A 27,083-nucleotide genomic window follows, 5' to 3' on the forward strand; every position below is an offset into this window, starting at 1 on the left:
TGAAGATACAAATTTCAGTTGACTTGACTTAAGGTACCTTCACACTGAGCGACTTAACAACGATAACGATAGCGATCCGTGACGTTGCAGCATCCTGGATAGCGATATTGTTGTGTTTAACATGCAGCAGCGATCAGGATCCTGCTGTGACATCGTTGGTCAGAGCTAGAAGGCCAGCACCTTATTTCGTCGCTGGATCACCCGCTGACATCGCTGGATCGATGTGTGTGACACCGATCCAGCGATGTCTTCACTGGTAACCAGGGTAAACATCGGGTTACTAAGCGCAGGGCCGCGCTTAGTAACCCGATGTTTACCCTGGTTACCATTGTAAATGTAAAAAAAACCAAACAGTACATACTCACATTCCGGTGTCTGTCCCCTCGCCGTCAGCTTCCCGCACTGACTGTGAGCGCCGGCCGGCCGTAAAGCACAGCGGTGACGTCACCGCTGTGCTTTCCGGCCGGCGCTCACAGTCAGTGCAGGAAAGCACAGCGCCGGGGGACAGACACCGGAATGTAAGTATGTACTGTTTGTTTTTTTATACATTTACACTGGTAACCAGGGTAAACATCGGGTTACTAAGCGCGGCCCTGCGTTTAGTAACCCGATGTTTACCCTGGTTACCAGGGGACTTCGGCATCGTTGGTCGCTGGAGAGCTGTCTGTGTGACAGCTCTCCAGCGACCACACAGCGACGAAACAGCGACGCTGCAGCGATCGGCATCATTGTCTATATCGCTGCAGCCTCGCTTAATGTGACGGTACCTTTAGAATACAAAATTAATTAAATCCATTTTTCTTACCTTGAAATATCTCAGCTTGTAGTTCCTTTGTTGGACAACGCTGTGCTCTGGTCATCAGCACATCTGTCTGTCTTCAGTACATCTGGCACTTGTACTTCTACTACTTGTCTATCCATCTGGCACCTGTTAGTCTCACTCGTAGGTTCTGTGTGATCCTTGTGACTTGAAGTGTTGTAGTGGAATTCTTGAAAACTTGCACAATTGACGTTTAGCGAAGCTCTTGTCTTCCCCATGTGCAAGAAGAAGAAAACCCACACATTTAGCACAAAAAATCAGATCTGGCTGGCTTGGCCAAATGTTAAATATGCTTATTTTGCACATTTATTTAATCAGGACTCTTTACAAGATGCGATACTCTTAAAGAAAAATGTCATGATATTTTCATTAAAAATGTAGTGGTTTATTGGATTGTCCACGAAAAAACCCACATTGCAGCAAAACATAAAATAGGTGAAGTAGTTGCAATGAGATTGTCCATTTGAGATTGTGAATGGTAAATGGCGTCTGTCTTTGTCATGGAGTAGAAGTTATCATGGCTACCAGCTGTTCATTTCTTCTGTGAGTAGTCTGAAGTCTGTAGAGAGTGAAGGAGAGAAGGCTCAAGGTGACAGCCCCCACGTGACCACCCACACCCTGGTAAAAGCCTTGGATTGTATATGTTTCATAGAACACGTGTTCTCTCTATATGGTGTTAACTTACTCTGAGCTAAATATACAGAAATAGCTTTTGTAACGTCAGCGAGAGGCAATGTGCTCAGTACAGAATTCAATAATTAATAATTAACATTTAACAGTTGGGGTTAGGGTTGGAGTTAGAATTGTTGGTTTTCCACTGTTTAGGTACATCAGGGGTCTCGAAAGGCAAAATGGTGGCATCATTGATTACAGCCAATTTTGCATTCAAAAAGTCAAATGGTGCTCCCTTCTGAGCTCTGCCGGGCACCCAAACAGTGGTTTGCCCCCACATATGGGGCATCAGCATGCTCAGGACAAATTGAACAACAATTTTTGTGGTCCAATTTCTCCTGCTACCCTTGGAAAAATAAAAAAAGGGGGCTAAAAAAATCATTTTTGTTGAAAAACAAAATGATTTTTTATTTTCGTGGCTTTGTGTTATAAAGTTTTGTGAAGCACTTGGGAGTTCAAAGTGCTCACCACACATCTAACTAGGTAAGCTCCTTAGGGGTCTAATTTCAAAAATGGGGTTACTTGTGGGGAGTTTCTACTGTTTAGGCACATCAAGGTCTCTGCAAATGCAACATGACACCTGCAGATCATTCCATCAAAGTCTGCATTCCAAAATATCACTACTTCCCTTTCGAGCCCCGACGTGTGCCCAAACAGTAGTTTTCTCCCACATATGGGGTATCAGCGTACTCAGGACAAATTGCACAACAAGTTTTGAGGTCCAATTTCTCCTGTTACCCATGAGAAAATAAAAAGTTGCGGGCTAAAAAATCATTTTTGTGGAAAAAAAAGGATTTTTTATTTTCACGGCTCTGCGTTATAAACTTAAGTGAAACATGGGGATTCAAAGTTCACACAACACATCTAGATACGTTTCTTGGGGGGTCTAGTTTCCAAAATGGGGTCACTTTTGGGGGTTCTACTGTTTAGGCACATCAGGAGCTCTGTAAACACAACATGACGCCTGCAGACCATGCTATCAAAGTCTGCATTCCAAAATGGCGCTCCTAATTTCTGAGCTCTGCCATACGCCCAAAAAATGGTCCCCCCACATATAGGCTATCAGGACAAATTGCAGAGCAATTTTGTTGGTCCAATTTCTCCTGTTACCCTTGTGAAAGTTAAAAATTGTGGCTGAAATGATCATTTTTGTTGAAAAAATATGATTTTTTTTTATTTTCACGGCTCTACGTTATAAACTTCTGTGAAGCACTTGGAGGTTCATAGTGCTCACCACACATCCAGATAAGCTCCTTTGAGGGATCGTTTCCAAAATGGGGTCACTTGTGGGGGTTTCCACTGTTTATGCACATCAGAGGCTCGCCAAACGCAATATGGCGTCCAATCTCAATTCCAGTCAATTTTAGTTTGAAAAAGTCAAACGGTGCTTCTTCCCTTCCGAGCTCTGCCATGCGCTCAAACAGTGGTTCCCCTCACATATGGGGTATCGGCGTACTCAGGACAAATTGGACAACAACTTTTTGGGTCCAATTTCTCCTGTCACCCTTGGTAAAATAACAAAATTGGATCTGAATTACATTTTTTGTCACAAAAAGTTAAATGTTCATTTTTTTTTTAAACATTCCAAAAATTCCTGTGAAGTACCTGAAGGGTTAACAAACTTCTTGAATGTGGTTTTGAGCTCCTTGAGGGGTGCAGTTTTTAGAATGTGTCACTTTGGGGTTATTTCTATCATATAGACTCCTCAAAGTGACTTCAAATGTGATGTGGTCCCTAAAAAAAATGGTGTTGTAAAAATGAGAAATCAATGGTCAACTTTTAACCCTTATAACTTCCTAACAAAAAAAAATTGTTTCCAAAATTGTGCTGATGTAAAGTAGACATGTTCAAAATGTTATTTATTAACTATTTTGCATGACATATCTCTCTGATTTAAGGACATAAAAATTCAAAGTTTGAAAAATTACAAAATGTTAAACATTTTTGCCATATTTTAATTTTTTTTTATATAAATAAACGCAAGTAATATCGAAGAAATGTTACCACTGACATGAAGCACAATATGTCTCGAAAAAAAAATCTCAGAATCAGCAGGATCCGTTAAAGCATTCCAGAGTTATAACCTCATAAAGTGACAGTGGTCAAAATTGTAAAAATTGGCCTGGTGATTAAGCTGCAAATTGGCTCCGTCACTAAGGAGTTAATTATAGATATATTTATTTATTACTCTGCAAATTTTTTGGCAGGTGAAGAAAAAAGCTGTTTCATTTTTGAAGTACAGTATGTAAAGTGAGTGAACAAGAGAGAAATCTTAATCAAATTAATATTTGGTCTGACCATCCTTTTCCTTTAACCCTTAAAAGGAAAAGGTGTATTTCCATTTTTCCGTCAATATGGCAACGTGAGGGCTTGCTTTTGCGTGACGAGTTGTACTTTGGAACAGCACCATTGATTTTACTATATCATGTACTGGAAAATGGCAAAAAATACTAGGTGCGGTGAAATTGCAAAAAAAAGTGCAATTCCACAATTTTTTTTTTTTTACCGTATTCACTAAATGCTAAAATTGACCTACCGTTATGATTCTGCAGGCTATTGTAAGATCGTAGATACCAAACATGTATATGTTCTTTTTTATTTAAGTGGTGAAAAAAATCCAAAGTTTGTAAAAAAAATAAAATTGCGCCATTTTCCAACACCCGTAGCATCTCCATTTTTTGGGATCTGGAGCTGGGTGTGGCCTGGGTAAGGGCATTTTTACTGATGCCATTTTTGGCTAGATACGATTTTTAATCTCCCGTTATTGTATTTTATTGCAATGTTGCAACGACCAAAAAAGTGTAATTCTGACATTTTGATTTTTTTCTCATTATGTTGTTTACCAATCAGATTATTTATTTTTTTTATATTGATAGATCAGGAGATTATGAACGCGGCGATACCAAATATGTGTATTTTTTTATTGTTTTATTTTGAATGGGACAAAAGAGGGGAGATTTGAACTTTTATTTTTTTTATTTTTTTTATATTTTTAAAAACATTTTTCTAACTTTTTACATGTTTCAATAGTCTCCATGAGAGACTAGAAGCTGTGATCTTCTGATCGCCTGTGCTACATACAGCAGGTCTGCAGCTCTGCTCTGTGCAGCAGAAATGATCACCTGCTATGAGCACTGACTGCTGGGTCGATTCAGCAATGACAACCATAGGGGTCTCCTGCAGACCCCGGGTTGTCATGCCAACCCATCGGCGACCCACGGTCTTGTGACACGGGAGCCGATGGGCGTAGTGTTGTGATCCGCTTTTTGGCTCCCCTGGTGGTGGCTGGTGGTACTGGAGACTTGTGTGTGCTTTTCTTCCTCAGCTCACCTGCTTCCATCAGTTTTGGGAGTTCCCTATTTAGCCTTGCTCTCCAGTCACTTCCTTGCCGGTCATCATTGTAACCTGAGTCATTCAGTTGCATGTTCCTGCTACTAGTCTGCTGATCAGCTAAGTGGACTCTTGTCCTTATTGTTTTGTTTTTCTTGTCCAGTTTACAGTTTTGTCATTTCCTGTTACTGGAAGCTCTTGTGGACTGAAATTGCCACTCCTGTGTCATGAGTTGACACAGGAGTCTTAAAGTAATTTCAGGATGGGTTTTTTTAAAGGGTTTTTCAGCTGACCGTGAAGTCCTCTTTTGTATCCTTCCTCTATCTAGTAAGTGGACCTCGCTTTGCTAAATCTACCTTCATACTGTGTATGTCTTTTCCTCTGAACTCACCGTTAATATACATGGGGGCTACTATCATCTTTGGGGAATTTCTCTAGAGGTAAGCCAGGTCTGTTCCTTCCTCTTCCAGGCGTAGTTAGTTCTCCGGCTGGCGCATGGCATCTAGGCAGCCGTAGGAATGCTTCCTGGCTACTGTTAGTTGTGTGGTAGATTTAGGTCACGGTCAGCTTGAGTTTCCATCACCCGAGAGCTAGTCTGTTATTTTTGTGTTTCTGATGTTCCCATGCCATTGGGGAATCATGACAGTATGACCGGCCGCTGTTAAAGTAATTGGCAGTAGAAAGGAGAGTAAAAGAAGTCTGTAGATTTTTTTTTTTTTTTTTCCTCTCATGTTTGCTACTTAGTTGGCTCAGTTGTATTTCTGCTCTATTTACAGCCTTGCCTTTCTCTCCTTCTAATCCTTGAATGGCTCTGATCTCTCCGGTTTAAGGATGGACCCTCAGAGTTTGGCTGCAGGTTTAAATAATCTTGCTACGAAGGTTCAGAATTTACAAGATTGTTATACGTACTCCTATTTCTGAACCTAAGATTCCTACACCAGAGGTATTTTCCGGAGATAGATCTCGGTTTCTGAATTTCAAATGTAATTGTAAATTATTCCTTTCTCTCAGACCTCACTCCTCTGGAGATCCTGTTCAGCAGGTTAAGATTGTGATTTCTTTGCTGCGAGGTGACCCTCAAAATTGGGCATTTTCATTGACACCAGGGGATCCTGCGTTGCTCAATGTGGATGCGTTTTTTCTGGCTTTAGGGTTGCTGTATGAGGAACCTAATTTGGAGATTCAAGCTGAAAAAGCTGTAATAGCCCTGTCTCAAGGGCAAGATGAAGCTGAGATATACTGCCAAAAATTTCGTAAATGGTCTGTGCTTACTCAGTGGAATGAGTGTGCCCTAGCGGCAAATTTCAGAGAGGGCCTTTCTGATGCTGTTAAGGATGTCATGGTGGGGTTTCCTACGCCCACAGGTCTGAATGAGTCCATGACAATGGCGATTCAGATTGATTGGCGTTTGCGGGAGCGCAAACCCGTGCACCATTTGGCGGTATCTTCTGAAGGGTATTGATTCTACACCTCTGGCTTGTAATAGACCACAGTTCTGGATGCAAGTGACTATGCGTATGACTCCAGACCATCAGGAGATGATTCGCTTCCTCGTGTTGTATAATTTACATGATGTTTTAGTGCTTGGATTACCATGGTTACAATCTCATAACCCAGTACTGGACTGGAAAACTATGTCTGTGTTAAGCTGGGGATGTCGGGGGGCTCATGGGGACATACTTTGGTTCCTATCTCGTCATCTATTCCCTCTGAGATTCCTGCATTTTTGTCGGATTTTGGGGATATTTTTGAAGAGCCTAAAATTGGTTCTCTCCCTCCCCACAGAGAGTGTGATTGCGCCATAGATCTGATTCCAGGCAGTAAATTTCCAAAGGGTCATTTGTTTAACCTATCTGTACCTGAGCATGCTGCCATGCGAGAATATGTTAAGGAGTCCCTGGAAAAGGGACATATTCGTCCTTCTTCATCACCTTTAGGAGCTGGGTTTTTCTTTGTCTCTAAAAAGGATGGCTCGCTGAGGCCTTGTATTGATTATCGACTCCTGAATAAAATTACTGTCAAATATCAGTATCCGTTGCCGCTGCTTACTGATTTGTTTGCTCGCATAAGGGGGGCTAAGTGGTTCTCCAAGATTGATCTCCGTGGGGCGTATAATTTGGTGCGAATTAAGCAAGGGGATGAGTGGAAAACCGCATTTAATACGCCTGAGGGCCACTTTGAGTATTTAGTAATGCCTTTCGGCCTTTCTAATGCGCCTTCAGTTTTTCAGTCCTTTATGCATGATATTTTCCGTGAATATCTGGATAAATTCATGATTGTGTATTTGGACGATATTTTGATTTTTTCTGAGGACTGGGAGTCTCATGTTCAGCAGGTCAGGAGGGTTTTTCAGGTCTTGCGGGAGAATTCTCTGTGTGTAAAGGGTTCTAAGTGTGTTTTTGGGGTTCAAAAGATTTCCTTTTTGGGGTACATTTTTTCCCCTTCTTCTGTTGAGATGGACCCTGTCAAGGTTCGGGCTATTTGTGACTGGACGCAGCCTACTTCTCTAAAGGGTCTTCAGAAGTTCTTGGGCTTTGCTAATTTTTATCGTCGATTTATAACTGGTTTTTCTGGTGTTGCTAAGCCTCTTACGGATTTGACTAAGAAGGGTGCTGATGTTGCCAATTGGTCCTCTGCCGCTGTGGAGGCCTTTCGGGAACTTAAGCGCCGCTTTTCGTCTGCCCCTGTGTTGCGCCAACCCGATGTCTCTCTCCCCTTTCAGGTTGAGGTCGATGCTTCCGAGATCGGAGCGGGGGCGGTTTTGTTGCAGAAAAGTTCCGATTGCTCAGTGATGAGACCTTGTGCGTTCTTTTCTCGAAAATTTTCTGCCGCCGAAAGAAATTATGATGTCGGTAATCGGGAGCTTTTGGCCATGAAGTGGGCATTTGAGGAGTGGCGTCATTGGCTTGAGGGTGCTAGACATCAGGTGGTGGTTTTGACTGATCACAAGAATCTGATTTATCTTGAGTCTGCCAGGCGCCTGAATCCTAGACAGGCGCGCTGGTCGTTGTTTTTCTCTCGGTTTAATTTTGTGGTCTCATATCTACCAGGTTCTAAGAATGTGAAGGCGGATGCCCTTTCTAGGAGTTTTGAGCCTGATTCCCCTGGTGATTCGGAACCTACAGGTATCCTTAAGGATAGGGTGATATTATCCGCTATTTCCCCAGATCTGCGACGTGCTTTGCAAGAGTTTCAGGCGGATAGACCTGATCGCTGTCCACCTGGTAGACTGTTTGTTCCTGATGATTGGACCAGTAGAGTCATCTCGGAGGTTCATTCTTCTACGCTGGCGGGTCATCCTGGAATTTTTGGTACCAGGGATTTGGTGGCTAGATCCTTCTGGTGGCCATCTCTGTCTCGTGATGTGCGTGTTTTTGTGCAGTCTTGTGATGTGTGTGCTCGGGCCAAGCCTTGTTGTTCTAGGGCTAGCGGGTTGTTGTTGCCCTTGCCTATTCCGAAGAGGCCTTGGACGCACATCTCGATGGACTTTATTTCTGATCTTCCTGTCTCTCAGAGGATGTCTGTTATCTGGGTGGTGTGTGACCGTTTTTCTAAGATGGTTCATTTGGTGCCATTGCCGAAGTTGCCTTCCTCGTCTGAGTTGGTTCCTTTGTTTTTTCAAAATGTGGTTCGCTTGCATGGTATTCCTGAAAATATCGTTTCTGATAGGGGTACCCAGTTCGTTTCTAGATTTTGGCGGGCATTCTGTGCCAGGTTGGGCATTGATTTGTCTTTTTCGTCTGCCTTCCATCCTCAGACTAATGGCCAGACGGAGCGAACTAATCAAACTTTGGAGACGTATTTGAGGTGTTTTGTGTCTGCGGATCAGGATGATTGGGTTGCCTTTTTGCCGTTGGCGGAGTTTGCTCTTAATAATCGGGCCAGTTCTGCCACTTTGGTTTCCCCTTTCTTTTGCAATTTGGGGTTTCATCCCCGTTTTTCTTCTGGTCAGGTGGAGTCTTCGGATTGTCCTGGAGTAGATGCTGTGGTGGATCGGTTGTATCGGATTTGGGAACAAGTGGTGGACAATTTGAATTTGTCCCAGGAGAGGACTCAGCGGTTTGCTAACCGCCAGCGTCGGGTTGGTCCTCGCCTTCGTGTTGGGGACTTGGTGTGGTTGTCTTCCCGTTTTGTCCCAATGAGGGTTTCTTCTCCTAAATTTAAGCCTCGGTTCATCGGTCCCTATAGGATTTTGGAGATTATTAACCCTGTTTCCTTTCGTTTGGACCTCCCGGCATCTTTCGCTATCCATAATGTGTTCCATCGGTCGTTGTTGCGGAGATACGAGGTGCCGGTGGTTCCTTCTGCTGGGCCTCCTGCTCCTGTGCTGGTTGAGGGTGAATTGGAGTACGTTATAGAGAAGATCTTGGACTCCCGTATTTCCAGGCGGAGACTCCAGTACCTGGTTAAATGGAAGGGCTATGGTCAGGAAGATAATTCTTGGGTAACTGCCTCTGATGTTCATGCCTCGGATTTGGTTCGTGCCTTTCATAGGGCTCATCCAGGTCGCCCTGGCGGTTCTTGTGAGGGTTCGGTGCCCCCTCCTTAAGGGGGGGGTACTGTTGTGATCCGCTTTTTGGCTCCCCTGGTGGTGGCTGGTGGTACTGGAGACTTGTGTGTGCTTTTTTTCCTCAGCTCACCTGCTTCCATCAGTTTTGGGAGTTCCCTATTTAGCCTTGCTCTCCAGTCACTTCCTTGCCGGTCATCATTGTAACCTGAGTCATTCAGTTGCATGTTCCTGCTACTAGTCTGCTGATCAGCTAAGTGGACTCTTGTCCTTATTGTTTTGTTTTTCTTGTCCAGTTTACAGTTTTGTCATTTCCTGTTACTGGAAGCTCTTGTGGACTGAAATTGCCACTCCTGTGTCATGAGTTGACACAGAAGTCTTAAAGTAATTTCAGGATGGGTTTTTTGAAAGGGTTTTTCAGCTGACCGTGAAGTCCTCTTTTGTATCCTTCCTCTATCTAGTAAGTGGACCTCGCTTTGCTAAATCTACCTTCATACTGTGTATGTCTTTTCCTCTGAACTCACCGTTAATATACGTGGGGGCTACTATCATCTTTGGGGAATTTCTCTAGAGGTAAGCCAGGTCTGTTCCTTCCTCTTCCAGGCGTAGTTAGTTCTCCGGCTGGCGCATGGCATCTAGGCAGCCGTAGGAATGCTTCCTGGCTACTGTTAGTTGTGTGGTAGATTTAGGTCACGGTCAGCTTGAGTTTCCATCACCCGAGAGCTAGTCTGTTATTTTTGTGTTTCTGATGTTCCCATGCCATTGGGGAATCATGACAGCGTAGTTTGTGACTGGCCTCTGTAGCGGCCATGTTAAATGCCGCTGTCTGAGTTTGACAGCGGCATTTAACATGTTAACAGCTGCGGGTGGATCACGATTCCACCCTCAGTTGTTAGGGGCACATGAGAGCTGATCAGATCAGCTGTCATGCACTGGAAAAGGTGCGGGCTCATCGCCGAAGCCCGTAACAAAGAGGGGGAGGCGCCCCATGACGGATATATCTATGATTAGACGTTAAGGGGTTAAAACAGCATGAAAATCTCAATTCTTCTAGGTTAACCCAGTATTTGCAAGGGAGGTTGTTTCAAACATCTTGGAGAACTAACACAGATCTTATGTCTCTTCACGTAGAGTAATTCCACACAGACTCAATATTGAGATCAAGGCTGTGTGTGGGCTGTATCATCACTACCAGTTCCTTCCTCTTAATAAGAACTAGTGTACCTCAGAGAAATGATGGTTTGATATGGTTTTGAAGGCACAGGGTGGTCACACCAAATATTGATTCTATTTTAATTCTCTTTTTTTCATTAATTTGGCATTTTGTTGATTATAAAAATAAACTATTAAGACATCTATGTTTGAAAGCATTTATACTTTGCTGCATTTTTACCACTCCGGAGTAATAACTTTGCCCAGTACTCTGTTAGTAGTCCCAAATAGTATATAGTCATGATTTCCATTATTAATTTATTATTATTATTGAACTAATTTTATATTTTTTTCCACTATTTTCATAAGGGACAACTTGAAAACAGATTTTTTCCTGCTTCCACCACAAGCATTGATTGCCATTAAATGTTCAACGTTTTCCTTGGAAAGTAAATGTGTTCTAATGGGTGATGCAGCCCATGCTGTTGTGCCTTTCTATGGACAAGGAATGAATGCTGTAAGTAATAATCCTGTAGCAAAACAATACATTGAGCAGAACATGCTGTTTTCGCTCCGTCACCACACCTTCAATTAATTCACCCTGAGCAGTCGGCAGCCAGAGAAAGTGATGAAGAAATCTGTCAGGAATCTGTGTTACTTGAAATCATATATTGTTTATGTAATCCATGTGCTTAAAACACCACAAAGACACAGGTACTCAAGCATCTCATGCATTTTGAATTGAACTTCCTTTTTCATAGCTGTTTGAAACAAAATATTCTCACTATTAGAAAGGCATTTGCAATACATGCCATTTTAATGGTGACCTTATTTTGTTGAGTACCTGTGTCTTTGTGGTTTTTTGAAGTACATGGATTAAATAAATAAAGCTTATTTGCATTCAAGGAATATGGAGTGCCGACTTGTTTACAATTTTAATTTTAATTTTGAAAATGAATACACTAGAACATCTATTTTTAACAGTAAGCAGAAAATTGCCATTTATTTTTAGAACCATTGAATGGTACTTGGAGATTAAATAAATTAATAACCATGCACCGTATAGAGAGAGATTTTGTACACAATAAATGTCGGTCTAAAAGTTGTAGCCAGAATTTTGGTTTCTTTTTTACACTAATCACACAATATTGACTCTTCATCTGATTCTGACCCACACACACACAGGGTCAGTGTGGGCTCGCTCTCATCCCTGGCTCATGTCTACAGCCACTGCATCCTAATCTTCAGTATCATATGAGAAAGTGGTTGCCACAGGCAGAATCCAGGAAAGGGAGCACGCCTGCGCTCACACTGTAAGCGCAACGCAACATGTTTGGTATCATTGCACTGCTGATTGAGTTCAAGCAGGACTTAGATCAAGCAGGCACTGGACCCTTAGCTATACTGTGGTTGCACCAAAGCACTCTCCTTTTTGCATATGAAATAAAAGTTGTTTTCTATGCTGCTAAAAGACTGAAATGTAAACTGCTGGTATAATTTTTATAGGGGCCAAATAAAACTGTTTAAGCTGTTTAATATGTGTTTTCAGGATGACAGACTACCTTTAAGTATATTGCTATGCCATACACATAAATTGTACCACTTTACTGCACACATTAACATTAAAAATTCCACTATGCCATATTCTTTCAGTTAGGACCAGAAATATTTTGACTGTGGCACTTTTGTCACTTTAGCTGTTTACAAAATCAGGCCGGGGTCACACTAGCATATAGCATCGGATGCAAGAGCTAATGACCCTCGGCTCCTACTCTGCTGAAAGCAGAAGCCGAGTGTCCTGCATCTGCTCCGAGCCTCTCGCATAGAGAAGATTGGAGCACAGCTGCGCAGGAGGCGGAGAAATTAATTTCTCCATTTCCTCCACTGCCGGCGTCGACGTATATCACACATCAGTCGGATGAAATCCGAGTGATGTGCATTGTCTCACTTGCACCCATAGGCTTATATGAGTGCAGCCCACAGGCCGGAGGTTCTCCACCCCTGGTGTAAGGTTTAAAGAATTAAAGCTTTTTTATATGTACCTGCCTCTTTTTCAAAGGACCAAAGATAATTGGACAATTATTGCTAAAGCTTTTTAATAGGCTGCATGGGTTGTTCCCTCATTAATCCATCATCAATTAAGCAGGTAAAAGGTCTGGAGTTGATTCCAGATGTGGAATTTGCATTTGAAAGTTGTTGCTGTGACCCATAACATGCTGTCAAAGACGTTCCCCAATGGAAGTGAAAAAAAGAGGAAATCCTTCACAGGTATAGCAGAAATATTAGGAGTGGCCTAATCAACAGTTTGGTACATTCTGCAAAATATAGAGTGCACTGGTAAGCTTGGGAACTCAAAAAATCCTGGACATCCACGAAGGCAACAGTGGTGGATGATCGCAGAATCCTTTCCATGGTGAAGAAAAACCCCTTTACATCCAAGTGTAGAGCACTCTCCAGGAAGTAGGTATTTCAGTATCTAAGTCTACTATAAAGAAAATACTTCATGAGAGCAAATATAGAGGGCTAATCACAAAGTGCAAATCATTAATTAGCTTTAAAAATAGAAAGACCAGATTAGACTTTGCCAAAAAAAATCTAAAGAAGCCAGCCCAGTTCTGAAAAACATTATTTGATTAGATGAAACTAAGATCAACCTGTACCAGGGCGTGGCCTGACTGAAATGTGAGGAAGATTCGTGATAAAGAGCTCCTGCTCATATCCTTCTAAATCCTGGAGTACTAATAACCAATACCTCTCTCCTGGTGTTGGAGCTCATTGTTGTTCCTGCAAGACTTCAGTGAGGGGTATTCCTGACATCTTTTGTCCTAGAGATGACAAAAATCTGAAGGAGCAGGGCCAGGACCAAGGAGTTGTAAATCTGATGCCTGCATGCTGCACACCAGCCAGAAGTGTAACAGCAGAAGCTTCAGCAGCTAAACTCAGACACTTTGCCCGACAGCATATAACACTGTTCCCTGTTGTGAATTCCGTTCTCGGGCTCCCTCCTGTGGTCATGAGTGGTACTGGGTGAGTTTGTTCTTGGGCTCCCTCTGGTGGCCTTTAGCGATATTGCTGGGCTCAGCTGCTTCATTTCCTTCTATGCTGGGCCTATTTAACTCACCTGGACCTTCATTTGTTGCCTGCTGTCGGTGTATTCAGTCCTGATTCTGAGCTCTCCTGAATATTCCTTGTGACCAGTCTCCTGCTGGAGAAGCTAAGTTTGCTTGTTCATTTTGCTCATTATTTCCTTGAAAACGTTTCTCAGTATATGATGAGTTCAGTCAAGCTCGCTTTTATGTGATTTTTTGCTTGCTGGTTAGTTCTGGGGTGCAGAGGGCGCCTCTCACATCGTGAGTCGGTGTGGGGGTTCTTGTATTCTCTGTGTGGTTTATTTTTGATAGTTTTTGTACTGACCGCACAGTTTCCTATCTATTTTCTGTCTATCTAGTGTTAGCGGGCCTCATTTGCTAAACCTGTTTCATTTCTACGTTTGTAATTTCCATTTAACTCACCGTTATTATTTGTGGGGGGCTGTCTATAACTTTGGGGTTATTTCTCTGAGGCAAGTGAGGTATTTGCTTTCTCTCTAGGGGCAGTCAGTTTCTCAGGCTGTGAAGAGGCGTCTAGGTTTTTAGGTAACGCTCCACGGCTGCCTTTAGTGTGTTGGATAGGATCAGGATTGCGGTCAGTATAGCTTCCACATCCCCAGAACTTGTCCTATCATTCTGGTTATATGTATCAGGTCAGTTTTGAGATCCTACCACCGGATCATAACAGTGCAGCAGGCCACAAAGTGTTAATGCAGCAAAGAGGGAGAAGAGAAATCCTGAAGTCATTTTTTTTTTCTTCTCTGCACTGTGTTTAGTCTCTCTCCTCCCCTTAATCTCTGGGTGGTTCTGAACTCAGCTGCAGATATGGACATTCAGAGTCTGTCTTCTAGTGTGGATCATCTCACTGCAAGGGTACAGGGCATTCAGGATTATGTAGTCCGCAGTCCTATGTCAGAGCCTAAAATACCAATTCCTGAGCTGTTCTCCGGAGATAGATCTAGGTTTTTGAACTTTAAGAATAATTGTAAGTTATTCCTTTCTCTGAGACCTCGCTCCTCTGGTGATTCTGTTCAGCAAGTTAAAATTGTTATTTCTTTGTTGCGTGGTGACCCTCAAGATTGGGCATTCTCTCTGGCGCCAGGAGATCCTGCATTGCTAAATGTGGATGCGTTTTTTCTGGCGCTTGGAGTGCTTTATGAGGAACCTAATCTGGTAGACCAAGCAGAGAAGGTTTTGCTGGCTCTCTCTCAGGGTCAAGATGAAGCAGAGGTTTACTGTCAGAAGTTTAGGAAGTGGTCTGTGCTCATTCAATGGAATGAGTGCTCCCTGGCGGCGATTTTCAGAAAGGATCTTTCTGAAGCCCTTAAAGATGTTATGGTGGGGTTCCCCACGCCTGTGGGTCTGAATGAGTCTATGTCTTTGGCCATTCAGATAGATCGGCGTCTGCGGGAGCGCAAACCTGTGCACCATCTGGCGGTATTTTCTGAGCAGAAACCTGAGCCTATGCAATGCGACAGGATTCGGACCAGAGTTGAACGGCAAAACCACAGACGTCAGAAGGGGTTGTGCTTTTACTGTGGTGATTCTACTCATGTTATCTCAGAGTGTTCTAAGCGCACAAAAAGGTTCGCCAAGTCTGTCACCATTGGTACTGTACAACCTAAATTCATTTTGTCTGTTACTTTGATTTGCTCTCTGTCATCCTACTCAGTTATGGCTTTTTGTGGATTCAGGTGCCGCCCTGAATTTGATGGATTTGTCATTTGCCAGGCGCTGTGGTTTTATCTTGGAGCCTTTACAGTTCCTTATCCCACTAAAGGGAATTGATACTACGCCATTGGCCAAGAATAAACCTCAGTACTGGACCCAAGTGACCATGTGCATGGCTCCTGCACATCAGGAGGTGATTCGCTTTCTTGTGCTACATAATTTGCATGATGTTGTCGTGTTGGGTCTGCCATGGCTGCAGGCTCATAATCCAGTCCTGGATTGGAAAGCAATGTCTGTATCAAGTTGAGGTTGCCAGGGAATTCATGGCGATGCTCCTTTGGTGTCAATTGCTTCTTCTACTCCTTCTGAAGTCCCTGAATTTTTGTTGGACTACCAGGATGTATTTGATGAGCCCAAATCTAGTGCTCTACCTCCTCATAGGGATTGTGATTGTGCTATAAATCTGATTCCTGGTAGTAAGTTCCCTAAGGGATGAATTTTTAATTTATCTGTACCAGAACATGCCGCTATGCAGAGTTATATAAAGGAGTCATTGGAGAAGGGGCATATTCGCCCGTCCTCGTCCCCTTTAGGTGCGGGGTTCTTTTTTGTGGCCAAGAAGGATGGTTCTCTGAGACCCTGTATAGATTATCGCCTTCTATATAACATCACGGTCAAATTTCAGTACCCCTTGCCACTGTTGTCCGATCTGTTTGCCCGGATTAGGGGGGCCAGTTGGTTCACCAAGATAGATCTTCGAGGAGTGTATAATCTTGTGCGCATAAAGCAGGGCGATGAATGGAAAACAGCATTTAATACGCCCGAAGGCCATTTTGAGTACTTGGTGATGCCTTTTGGGCTTTCTAATGCCCCCTCTGTGTTTCAGTCCTTCATGCATGACATCTTCCGAGAGTATCTGGATAGATTTATGATAGTGTACCTGGATGATATTTTGGTCTTTTCTGATGATTGGGAGTCTCATGTGAAGCAGGTCAGGATGGTATTTCAGGTCCTGCGTGCCAATGCCTTGTTTATGAAGGGCTCTAAATGTCTCTTCGGAGTCCAGAAGGTTTCCTTTTTGGGCTTTATTTTTTCTCCTTCTACTATTGAGATGGATCCAGTCAAGGTCCAGGCTATTTATGACTGGACTCAACCTACATCTGTGAAGAGTCTTCAAAAGTTCTTTGGTTTTGCTAATTTTTACCGTCGCTTCATCACTAATTTTTCTAGTGTGGTTAAGCCTTTGACGGATTTGACTAAGAAGGGTTCTGATGTGACGAATTGGTCTCCTGCGGCCGTGGAGGCCTTTCAGGAGCTGAAACGTCGATTTTCTTCGGCTCCTGTCTTACGCCAGCCCGATGTCTCTCTTCCCTTTCAGGTCGAGGTTGATGCTTCTGAGATTGGAGCAGGGGCTGTCTTGTCACAGAGAAGCTCTGATGGCTCTGTGATGAGACCATGTGCTTTCTTTTCAAGAAAGTTTTCGCCTGCCGAGCGGAATTATGATGTTGGTAATTGTGAGTTGTTGGCAATGAAGTGGGCATTTGAGGAGTGGCGACATTGGCTTGAGGGAGCCAAGCATCGTGTGGTGGTCTTGACGGATCACAAGAATTTGACTTATCTCGAGTCTGCCAAACGGTTGAATCCAAGACAGGCTCGATGGTCGCTGTTTTTCTCTCGTTTCAATTTCGTGGTTTCATATCTTCCGGGTTCGAAAAACGTGAAGGCTGATGCCCTTTGTAGGAGTTTTGTACCTGACTCCCCGGAAGTTTCTGAACCGACTGGTGTCCTCAAAGAGGGGGTGATTTTGTCTGCCATCTCTCCTGATCTGTGACGGGTGTTGCAGGAGTTTCAGGCCAATAGACCTGACCGTTGTCCACCGGAGAGACTGTTTGTCCCGGACAGATGGACCAGTAGAGTTATTTCCAAGGTTCATTCTTCGGTGTTGGCAGGTCATCCTGGGATTTTTGGTACCAGGGATTTGGTGGTGAGGTCCTTTTGGTGGCCTTCCTTGTCGCGGGATGTGCGTTCCTTTGTGCAGTCCTGTGGGATTTGTACTTGGGCCAAGCCTTGCTGTTCTCATGCCAGTGGATTGCTTTTGCCTTTGCCTGTCCCGAAGAGGCCTTGGATGCATATTTCCATGGATTTTGTTTCAGATCTTCCTGTCTCTCAGAGGATGTCTGTCATCTGGGTGGTTTGTGATCGTTTTTCTAAAATGGTCCATTTGGTACCTTTGCCTAAGCTGCCTTCCTCCTCCGATTTGGTGCCACTGTTTTTTCAGAATGTGGTTCGTTTACATGGTATTCCAGAGAACATTGTGTCTGACAGAGGATCCCAGTTTGTGTCCAGATTTTGGCGGTCCTTTTGTGCTAAGATGGGCATTGAATTGTCTTTTTCGTCGGCCTTCCATCCTCAGACGAATGGCCAAACCGAACGAACTAATCAGACCTTGGAAACTTATTTGAGATGTTTTGTTTCTGCTGATCAGGATGATTGGGTGACTTTTTTGCCATTGGCTGAGTTCGCCCTCAATAATCAGGCTAGTTCTGCTACTTTGGTTTCACCTTTCTTTTGCAATTCTGGTTTTCATCCTCGTTTTTCCTCGGGTCAGGTTGAACCCTCTGACTGTCCTGGGGTGGATTCTGTGGTGGATAGGTTGCAGCAGATTTGGAACCATGTGGTGGAAAATTTGACGTTGTCCCAAGAGAAGGCTCAGCGCTTTGCTAACCGCCGTCGTTGTGTGGGTCCCCGACTTCGTGTGGGGGATTTGGTGTGGTTATCTTCTCGTTATGTCCCGATGAAGGTTTCCTCTCCTAAGGTCAAGCCTCGTTTCATCGGTCCTTATAAGATTTTGGAAATCCTCAACCCTGTGTCATTTCGTTTGGACCTCCCAACATCGTTTACCATTCATAATGTGTTCCATAGGTCATTGTTGCGGAGATATGTGGTGCCTGTGGTCCCTTCTGTTGATCCTCCTGCTCCTGTCTTGGTCGAGGGGGAGTTGGAGTATGTGGTGGAGAAGATCTTGGATTCTCGTATTTCGAGACGGAAGCTTCAGTACTTAGTTAAATGGAATGGCTATGGTCAGGAGGATAATTCCTGGGTTGTCGCCTCCGATGTCCATGCGGCCGATTTGGTTCGTGCCTTTCATGCGGCTCGTCCTGATCGGCCTGGGAGCTCTGGTGAGGGTTCGGTGACCCCTCCTCAAGGGGGGGTACTGTTGTGAATTCCGTTCTCGGGCTCCCTCCTGTGGTCATGAGTGGTACTGTGTGAGTTTGTTCTTGGGCTCCCTCTGGTGGCCTTTAGCGATATTGCTGGGCTCAGCTGCTTCATTTCCTTCTATGCTGGGCCTATTTAACTCACCTGGACCTTCATTTGTTGCCTGCTGTCGGTGTATTCAGTCCTGATGCTGAGCTCTCCTGAATATTCCTTGTGACCAGTCTCCTGCTGGAGAAGCTAAGTTTGCTTGTTCATTTTGCTCATTATTTCCTTGAAAACGTTTCTCAGTATATGATGAGTTCAGTCCAGCTCGCTTTTATGTGATATTTTGCTTGCTGGTTAGTTCTGGGGTGCAGAGGGCGCCTCTCACATCGTGAGTCGGTGTGGGGGTTCTTGTATTCTCTGCGTGGTTTATTTTTGATAGTTTTTGTACTGACCGCACAGTTTCCTATCTATTTTCTGTCTATCTAGTGTTAGCGGGCCTCATTTGCTAAACCTGTTTCATTTCTACGTTTGTAATTTCCATTTAACTCACCGTTATTATTTGTGGGGGGCTGTCTATAACTTTGGGGTTATTTCTCTGAGGCAAGTGAGGTCTTTGCTTTCTCTCTAGGGGCAGTCAGTTTCTCAGGCTGTGAAGAGGCGTCTAGGTTTTTAGGTAACGCTCCACGGCTGCCTTTAGTGTGTTGGATAGGATCAGGATTGCGGTCAGTATAGCTTCCACATCCCCAGAACTTGTCCTATCATTCTGGTTATATGTGTCAGGTCAGTTTTGAGATCCTACCACCGGATCATAACAGTTCCCCCTCAGTCTGATCTGCAATGTCAAGCCAATAGTCCAACAAAAAATGAACGGCAACTAGGGAACCACAAATCACCACTGTAGACAGACAGAGCTATTTATCTGAAGTTTTTGCGGTATAGGTATTCAGCTAATAATGGGTGCTTGCATGAAAAAAAACACAAATGTTCAAATGATTCATGAAGAAAAAAATGCCGCACTCACCAGCTGAAGTGACAAGTTACATGTCCTTTATTTCACTTTCGTGCCATGGACAACAAAGAGGATAAGCAGGACGTGCTGGGGAGGTGAAAGACGGACAACGGCCGTTTCGCGATTACTCGCTTCTACGGGTCCAGGTGAAGTGATTAAGTACAGGTCATGTCCTTTATAGGACCTATGACCTTACAAATTAGCATATACAATATATTAAAAGCAGACATCTACTGTTTTACACAAAAACGGTTATACATATGCAGAGTGCACAGGTTACACGGACCTGTGTAAGCTGACACAGTGCAGGGAAGTGGACGCCGGGGGACCCGACAGACACCGGAATGTAAGTATGTAGTGTTTGGGTTTTTTTACATTTACACTGGTAACCAGGGTAAATATTGGGTTACTAAGCGCGGCCCTGCGCTTAGTAACCCGATGTTTACCCTGGTTACCAGTGAAGACATCGCTGAATCCGCGTCACACACGCCGACTCAGCGATGTCAGTGGGTGATCCAGCGACGAAATAAGGTGCTGGCCTTCTAGCTCTGACCAACGATATCACAGCGGGATCCAGATCGCTGCTGCATGTCAGGGATCAGACTTGTGTGTGGATGTGTGGTTTACTTAGTGTAGGGAGCTCCATTTACCTCCAGACATGATACCACCACTGATTAGGGAGGAGATACCATTGTGGCAGCCGGACCACAGGGGTGCCACAAATACTTCAAAGAAACTGAGGCAAGACAACACTTCTCCCCCACAGAGGAGAACACATGAGTAGAATCAATCACCTACACAGTTATAAGTCCCTCAGGAGGTATGTAACTTAAAGTGAGGGAAATCATTGTGCAATCACTCGGAAACCCACTCTAAAGGTAATATTTTATGCAATTACTGCCTGTAACAAGACATTGACTTCCCTTACTATGAGTTTGAGGAGCACAAAGGAGGAAGTGTTCTCCATGAGAAAAGACCTGCAAAAGGTTAAGGGGAGAACCAAAAAGATGAAAGGAAGGCAGAGTAAGTTCCATAGAAGATAAACTGCATATTATGTAAAAGGAGCTTAAGAAAAATATGCAGAATATGACTTTACTCTTTAACAAACCAGATGACCTGGAAAACAGGTCACGCAGAAACAACCTTCATTCGGTTGGTGTTTCAGAAAAAGCAGAAGGGAAAAATACCATGAACAATAAATGATGGCTATGTGATATGCAAGTCCCGTATTCCATGATGTATCCAGCTCATCTCCATGTGGTTGCCCTGGGAAAAATCCATTTGCTTGACTCCCCTGCAGAGACTTTGATGTGGCTAGACGAAAATGAGAGAGGGGTAAAATGTCAAGTGGAACTACATCACTTATAGCTTCGCCAAGTTAAATTCATGAAGAGTTTACTCTCTTCTACCATTACTACTTGCTTATAGCACTATCAAACAGATATTCTAAGAGATATGGCGAATATTATCTGTTTTTCCTCACATATTGTGCTTCTTTGGTAATTATACTGAAGTATAATGCAGATGCTCAGGTCCTTGTATAATAGCCCTGATACTCTGTCTAAGGCTGGAGTCACACTACCGCATAATACGGACGAGTGCTATGCGATAAAAAATTGCAAAGCACTCGGACCAGTATTCCTCTATGGGGCAGCTCGCATCATCATTTTTTTCCTCGGCCGTTTTCAACGTGCAAGTGAAATCGCAGCATGCTGCAATTGTCACTGACACTCGGACGAGTCTCGACTCACTCACACCCATATAAGCCTATGGGTGCAAGTGAGACATTGCACATCACTCGGATATCATCCAAGTGATGTGCGTTATATGCTGACCCCAGCAATGGAGGAGATGGAGAAATTAGTTTCTCCGCCTCCTCCACAGCTGTGCTCCGATCCGCTCTGTGCGAGAGGCTCGGAGCACAGATGCATGACACTCGGCTCCTGCTCTCAGCAGAGCAGGAGCCGAGAGTCATTAGCATATCGCATCTGATGCTCTTGCATTGGATGCAATATGCTAGTGTGACTCCAGCCTAACAGAGGAAATTCTCTTTATTGGACTGCCATAACTGTATTGTTACTTGTATTTTTGGTTGTTTTTCTCTTTTCTTACATTCTTTTCAGCTTGGAATTGGTTAGAGCTTTGCTTAGGTGTAGATGAAGATGCCACCAAGATTTTACATGGAATGACCCTGACATTAGGGGGTTCATACAATATGGTACAAATATGAGCAATATGCTACACAATAATAATGTAGTGGCCTGAAATGTAAGAGGTATGCAAAACTCAGTAAAAAGATGTGCTCGCTTTACATTTATTTAGCAATTACAGGCAGCAGGTGTATGTCTACAAGAGACCCATCAAATTAGTGAAACCCTGCAAGTTTTAAAACGGAAATAGATTGGGTTAAAATTTCATTTGGTGTACTCCAGCCATGCCTGTGGAGTTAGTGTACTTGTACATAAATCCAGGGCCGGCGTTAGGGGCAGGCAAACTAGGCATTTGCCTAGGGTCCCAATCCCCTAAGGGGCCCCTGCCTCCGGTCATTGATTATCTTTTATTTCCCCTGCGTTTGGAACTGCACATGTATCTAAAGTAACATGCACAGTACAAACACAATCACAAGTAGTCAACAAGAGAAGGAATGACAGGCCTCCAATCAGAATGCAGGGAGTGAGTCATGTGACCGCTCTTCTGCAGTCTGTGGAGGAGAGGTGAAAGAGAGGTCACTCACCCAATCCTGGCTAAGCGTGCTCTCCTTCAAAGCTCCCTGCTGCAGAGAAGTCATCAACTCCAACAGCAGCCTGGACGCAGCGGGGCTCTGCCTCTGACTAAGAGCTGTGGGAGGAGCCTGACAGCTGAGGAGCAGCACCCAGGACAGGAGGACACACTGCACACAGCATGGGGACTGATGAGTGTCTTAGCACATGTCATTTGCTATTTGAAATGTCTAATCTGTTGCTTTAAATATACAGTATACATACAAGTATATAAAGCAATGAAGGTTCTTAAACTTGTATGTCTTTTTTATCCCGCAAGCTGGACAGAGACTGAAAACTGACGTGATAGATAAGTGTCTTGGCACATATAATTTATTCCATGTGTTTACAATAGCACAAAGATATATCAGATCTGTTGGTGTGAATATACACATACGATACTAATTTTTGGAAAGTTTCTTACCTGACATGATAAAAATGAAAGACTGACATGTGGATTTACAAGTATCTTGGCAAATGACATTTATTATATGTTGATAGCTGATTAGCTTACGAGAAGGAGAATGATAAATTATTTTCTTAAGTTTGTGGAATCTTGCAGGACCGCTTTCAAATGCGGCTAAATGACGGTGGCTACAGGTCTTACAGATTAATGGGAGCCTGTCAACAGGTTGTCCCCATATAAGGTCCAGCCAGCATCTGTACACCCTCACATACAGTGTACTAGAATGCTCTCTATATGTCCCCAATCCTATATGCAAGGCACAAAAAAGAGCTTTTATTATAGTCACAGACAGCGCGGTCCGGGCGTCTCTAGTCTTGATCCGGCGCCTACCCTCATCTTGTGATCGCTGTCCCGCTTCTTGTGGAAGTTCCATCCTACATCATGCATTAAATGTCCTCTATCGCACTCCTGTGCAGGCACACTTCTCTTTGCCCTGCTGAAGTCAGAGCACAGTATTGTAGTGCGTATGCACCAGCTTTACTTCTAGGTCATCGGTGCCCTTTGGCCTTTCCCAGCGTATACGCACTACAGTACTTAGCTCTGCATTTAGCAGCCCAGAGAAAAGGGCACCTGCACAGAAGCACGATGGGTGACACTGTGTGGATGACGTAGGATGTGTCATACAGAGGAAGCAGTAATGGAGGATGGTGATCTTAAGTCAAGACCAGCTATACCTTGGTGAGCGCCGTTGGTGAGTATAATGAGAGGTCATTTTTGTGCCTTGCACAGGGGATTGGGGACAGATTTACAGCCTTCCAGAATGCTTTAACAGAGAGTTTAAAGGGGCTGGCCATATTTTATATGAGGAAATCTGGTGGCAAGTCCCCTTTAACATATTTGTCTGAACTGCAACTCCATCTTTGAGCCCTTCACATCAAAATTAATGGCTTTCAAAACCAGTAAATCATGTAAAAGGGCTGCTGCAATCATGCTGCCCACCTCACGGGCAGCATGCATGTGTAGATTATGTATGTGTGTGTATATATATATATATATATATATATATATATATATATATATACATTACAGAGCAAAAGTTTGGACACACCTTCTCTTTTAAAGATTTTTCTGTATTTTCATGACTATGAAAATTGTAAATTCACACTGAAGGCATCAAAACTATGAATTAACACATGTGGAATTATATACTTAACAAAAAAGTGTGAAACAACAGAAAATATGTCTTATATTCTAGGTTCTTCAAAGTAGCCACCTTTTACTTTGATGAATGCTTTGCACACTCTTGCCATTCTCTTCATGAGCTTCAAGAGTTAGTCACCGGAAATGGTCTTCCAACAATCTTGAAGGAGTTCCCAGAGATGCTTAGCACTTGTTGGCCCTTTTGCCTTCACTCTGCGGTCCAGCTCGCCCCAAACCATCTCGATTGGGTTCAGGTCTGGTGACTGTGGAGGCCAGGTCATCTGGCGTAGCACCCCATCACTCTCCTTCTTGGTCAAATAGCCCTTACACAGCCTGGAGGTGTGTTTGGGGTCATTGTCCTGTAGAAAAATAAATGATGGTCCAACTAAACGCAAACCAGATGGAATAGCATGCCGCTGCAAGATGCTGTGGTAGCCATGCTGGTTCAGTACGCCTTCAATTTTGAATAAATCCCCAACAGTGTCACCAGCAAAGCACCCCCACACCATCACTCCTCCTCCTCCATGCTTCATGGTGGGAACCAGGCATGTAGAGTCCATCCGTTCACCTTTTCTGCGTCGCACAAAGACACGGTGGTTGGAACCAAAGATCTCAAATTTGGACTCATCAGATCAAAGCACAGATTTCCACTGGTCTAATGTCCATTGCTTGTGTTCTTTAGCCCAAACAAGTCTCTTCTGCTTTTTGCCTGTCCTTAGCAGTGGTTTCCTAGCAGCTATTTTACCATAAAGGCCTGCTGCACAAAATCTCCTCTTAACAGTTGTTGTACAGATGTGTCTGCTGCTAGAACTCTGTGTGGCATTGACCTGGTCTCTATTCTGAGCTGCTGTTAACCTGCGATTTCGGAGGCTGGTGAGTCGGATAAACTTATCCTCAGAAGTAGAGGTGACTCTTGGTCTTCCTTTGCTGGGGTGGTCCTCATGTGAGCCAGTTTCTTTGTAGCGCTTCATGGTTTTTGCAACTGCACTTGGGGACACTTTCAAAGTTTTCCCAATTTTTCGGACTGAGTGGCCTTCATTTCTTAAAGTAATGATGGCCACTCGTTTTTCTTTACTTAGCTGCTTTTTTCTTGCCATAATACAAATTCTAACAGTCTATTCAGTAGGACAATCAGCTGTGTATTCACCAGACTTCTGCACAACACAACTGATGGTCCCAACCCCATTTATAAGGCAAGAAATCCCACTTATTAAACCTGACAGGGCACACCTGTGAAATGAAAGCCATTTCCGGTGATGACCTCTTGAAGCTCATCAAGAGAATGCCAAGAGTGTGCAAAGCAGTCATCAAAGAAAAAGGTGGCTACTTTGAACAACCTAGAATATAAGACATATTTTCAGTTGTTTCACACTTTTTTCTTAAGTATATAATACCACATGTGTTAATTCATAGTTTTGATGCCTTCAGTGTGAATTTACAATTTTCATAGTCATGAAAATACAGAAAAATCTTTAAATGAGAAGGTGTGTCCAAACTTTTGCTCTGTACTGTGTATATACAGTCTATATATATAGACTGTATATATCTCTAACTCACGTCTTCCTCTTTCTGACCACAACCTACTCACATTCTCTTCCCTCTCCACTCCTTGTCTACAATCCCCACCCCACAGACTTGCACACCCTCACAGAAATCTTAAACACTTTGATCTACACTCACTCTCTGAATCCCTCCTCCCTTTCAAAGACATAAGTTCCCTACACAATGCGGATGACGCCGCCGCTCTATATAACACCACAATAGCTGTAGCTTTGGAATCTGTTGCCCCTCTCACACATACCAAAGCTCGCAAAATGAACAGACAGCCCTGGCACACCATCCTGACCAAAGACCTGAGGTGAGCTTCCAAGGCTCCTGAGCGGAGATGGAAAAGATCCCAATCCAACGAGCACTTCATCACATTCAAACAGTCCCTCACAACTTTCAAGACCACACTCCCCACAGCTAAACAAACCTACTTCTCATCTCTCATATCCTCCCTGTCTCACAACCCTAAACAGTTATTCAACACCTTCAATTCTCATCTCCGTCCCCCAGCACCTCCTCCCTCCCCACTCATCTCAGCTGAAGACTTTGCCTCATTTTTCAAGCCGAAGATTGATAACATCAGAGACAGTTTTGGTCAACAACCCCCAGAGCTCTTCCTCCCAACTTCCCAGCCCTCCACCTCCAAAACCAACTTCACCATTGCAGAAGATCGACTCTCCACTCTACTCTCAAGATCGCATCTCACTGCCTGTGCACTTGACCCGATCCCATCCCATTTCATCCCAAACCTCGCCACAGTCTTCATCCCAACCCTAACTCATCTCTTCAACCTATCACTAACAACTGGTGTTTTCCCCTCAAGCTTTAAACATGCCTTAATCACACCTATCCTCAAAAAGCCCTCTCTTGACCCATCCTCTGTATCTAGCTATTGCCCTATATCACTTTTCCCCTATGCCTCCAAACTACTGGAACAACACGTCCATCTTGAACTGTCCTCCCATCTTTCTTCTTGCTCCCTCTTCGACCGCTTACAATCTGGCTTCCGGTCACACCACTCCACTGAAACTGCCCTAATTAAGGTCACCAATGACCTATTAACCACCAAGAGCAAGCGACACTACTCTGTTCTCCTCCTCCTGGACCTGTCCTCTGCCTTTGACACAGTGGACCATTCCCTATTACTACAGAGCCTCTCATCCCTTGGCATCACAGACTTGACCCTATCCTGGATCTCGTCATACCTAACAGACCGGACATTCAGTGTCTCCCACTCACACACCTCCTCTTCACCTCACCCCCTATCTGTCGGAGTCCCGCAAGGTACAGTCCTAGGGCCCCTGCTCTTTTCCATTTACACCTTTGGCCTGGGACAGCTCATAGAATCCCACAGCTTTCGGTATCATCTCTATGCTGATGACACACAGATCTACATCTCTGGACCAGATATCACCACCCTACTAACCAGAATCCCTCAATGTCTGTCCGCTATTTCATCCTTCTTCTCCACTAGATTTTTGAAACTTAACATGGACAAAACAGAATCTCACGCGACCCCCTCAACGAACCTATCCATTACAGTAAACGGCTGCCCACTCTCCCCAGTCCCATAAGCTCGCTGCCTCGGTGTAATCCTTGACACTGATCTCTCCTTCAAACCACATAAACAAGCCCTTTCCACTTCCTGCCGCCTTCAATGCAAAAATATTTCACGGATCCGTACATTCCTAAACCAAGAATCTGCAAAAACCCTAGTCC

General features: G+C 43.9%; 1 protein-coding gene across 1 annotated transcript in view; it reads left to right on the forward strand.

Annotated features, from left to right (window-relative positions):
- KMO (kynurenine 3-monooxygenase) overlaps positions 1–27,083 on the forward strand; it is a 705,013-nt gene that overhangs the window by 529,478 nt on the left and 148,452 nt on the right. Inside the window, exon 10 of the mRNA XM_077292788.1 lies at positions 10,851–10,998. Coding sequence (XP_077148903.1) covers positions 10,851–10,998 — 148 coding nt within the window. The remainder of the gene's footprint in view (positions 1–10,850; positions 10,999–27,083) is intronic.

Source organism: Ranitomeya variabilis, chromosome 2, assembly GCF_051348905.1.
Source record: "Ranitomeya variabilis isolate aRanVar5 chromosome 2, aRanVar5.hap1, whole genome shotgun sequence".
Taxonomy (NCBI): Eukaryota; Metazoa; Chordata; class Amphibia; order Anura; family Dendrobatidae; genus Ranitomeya; species Ranitomeya variabilis.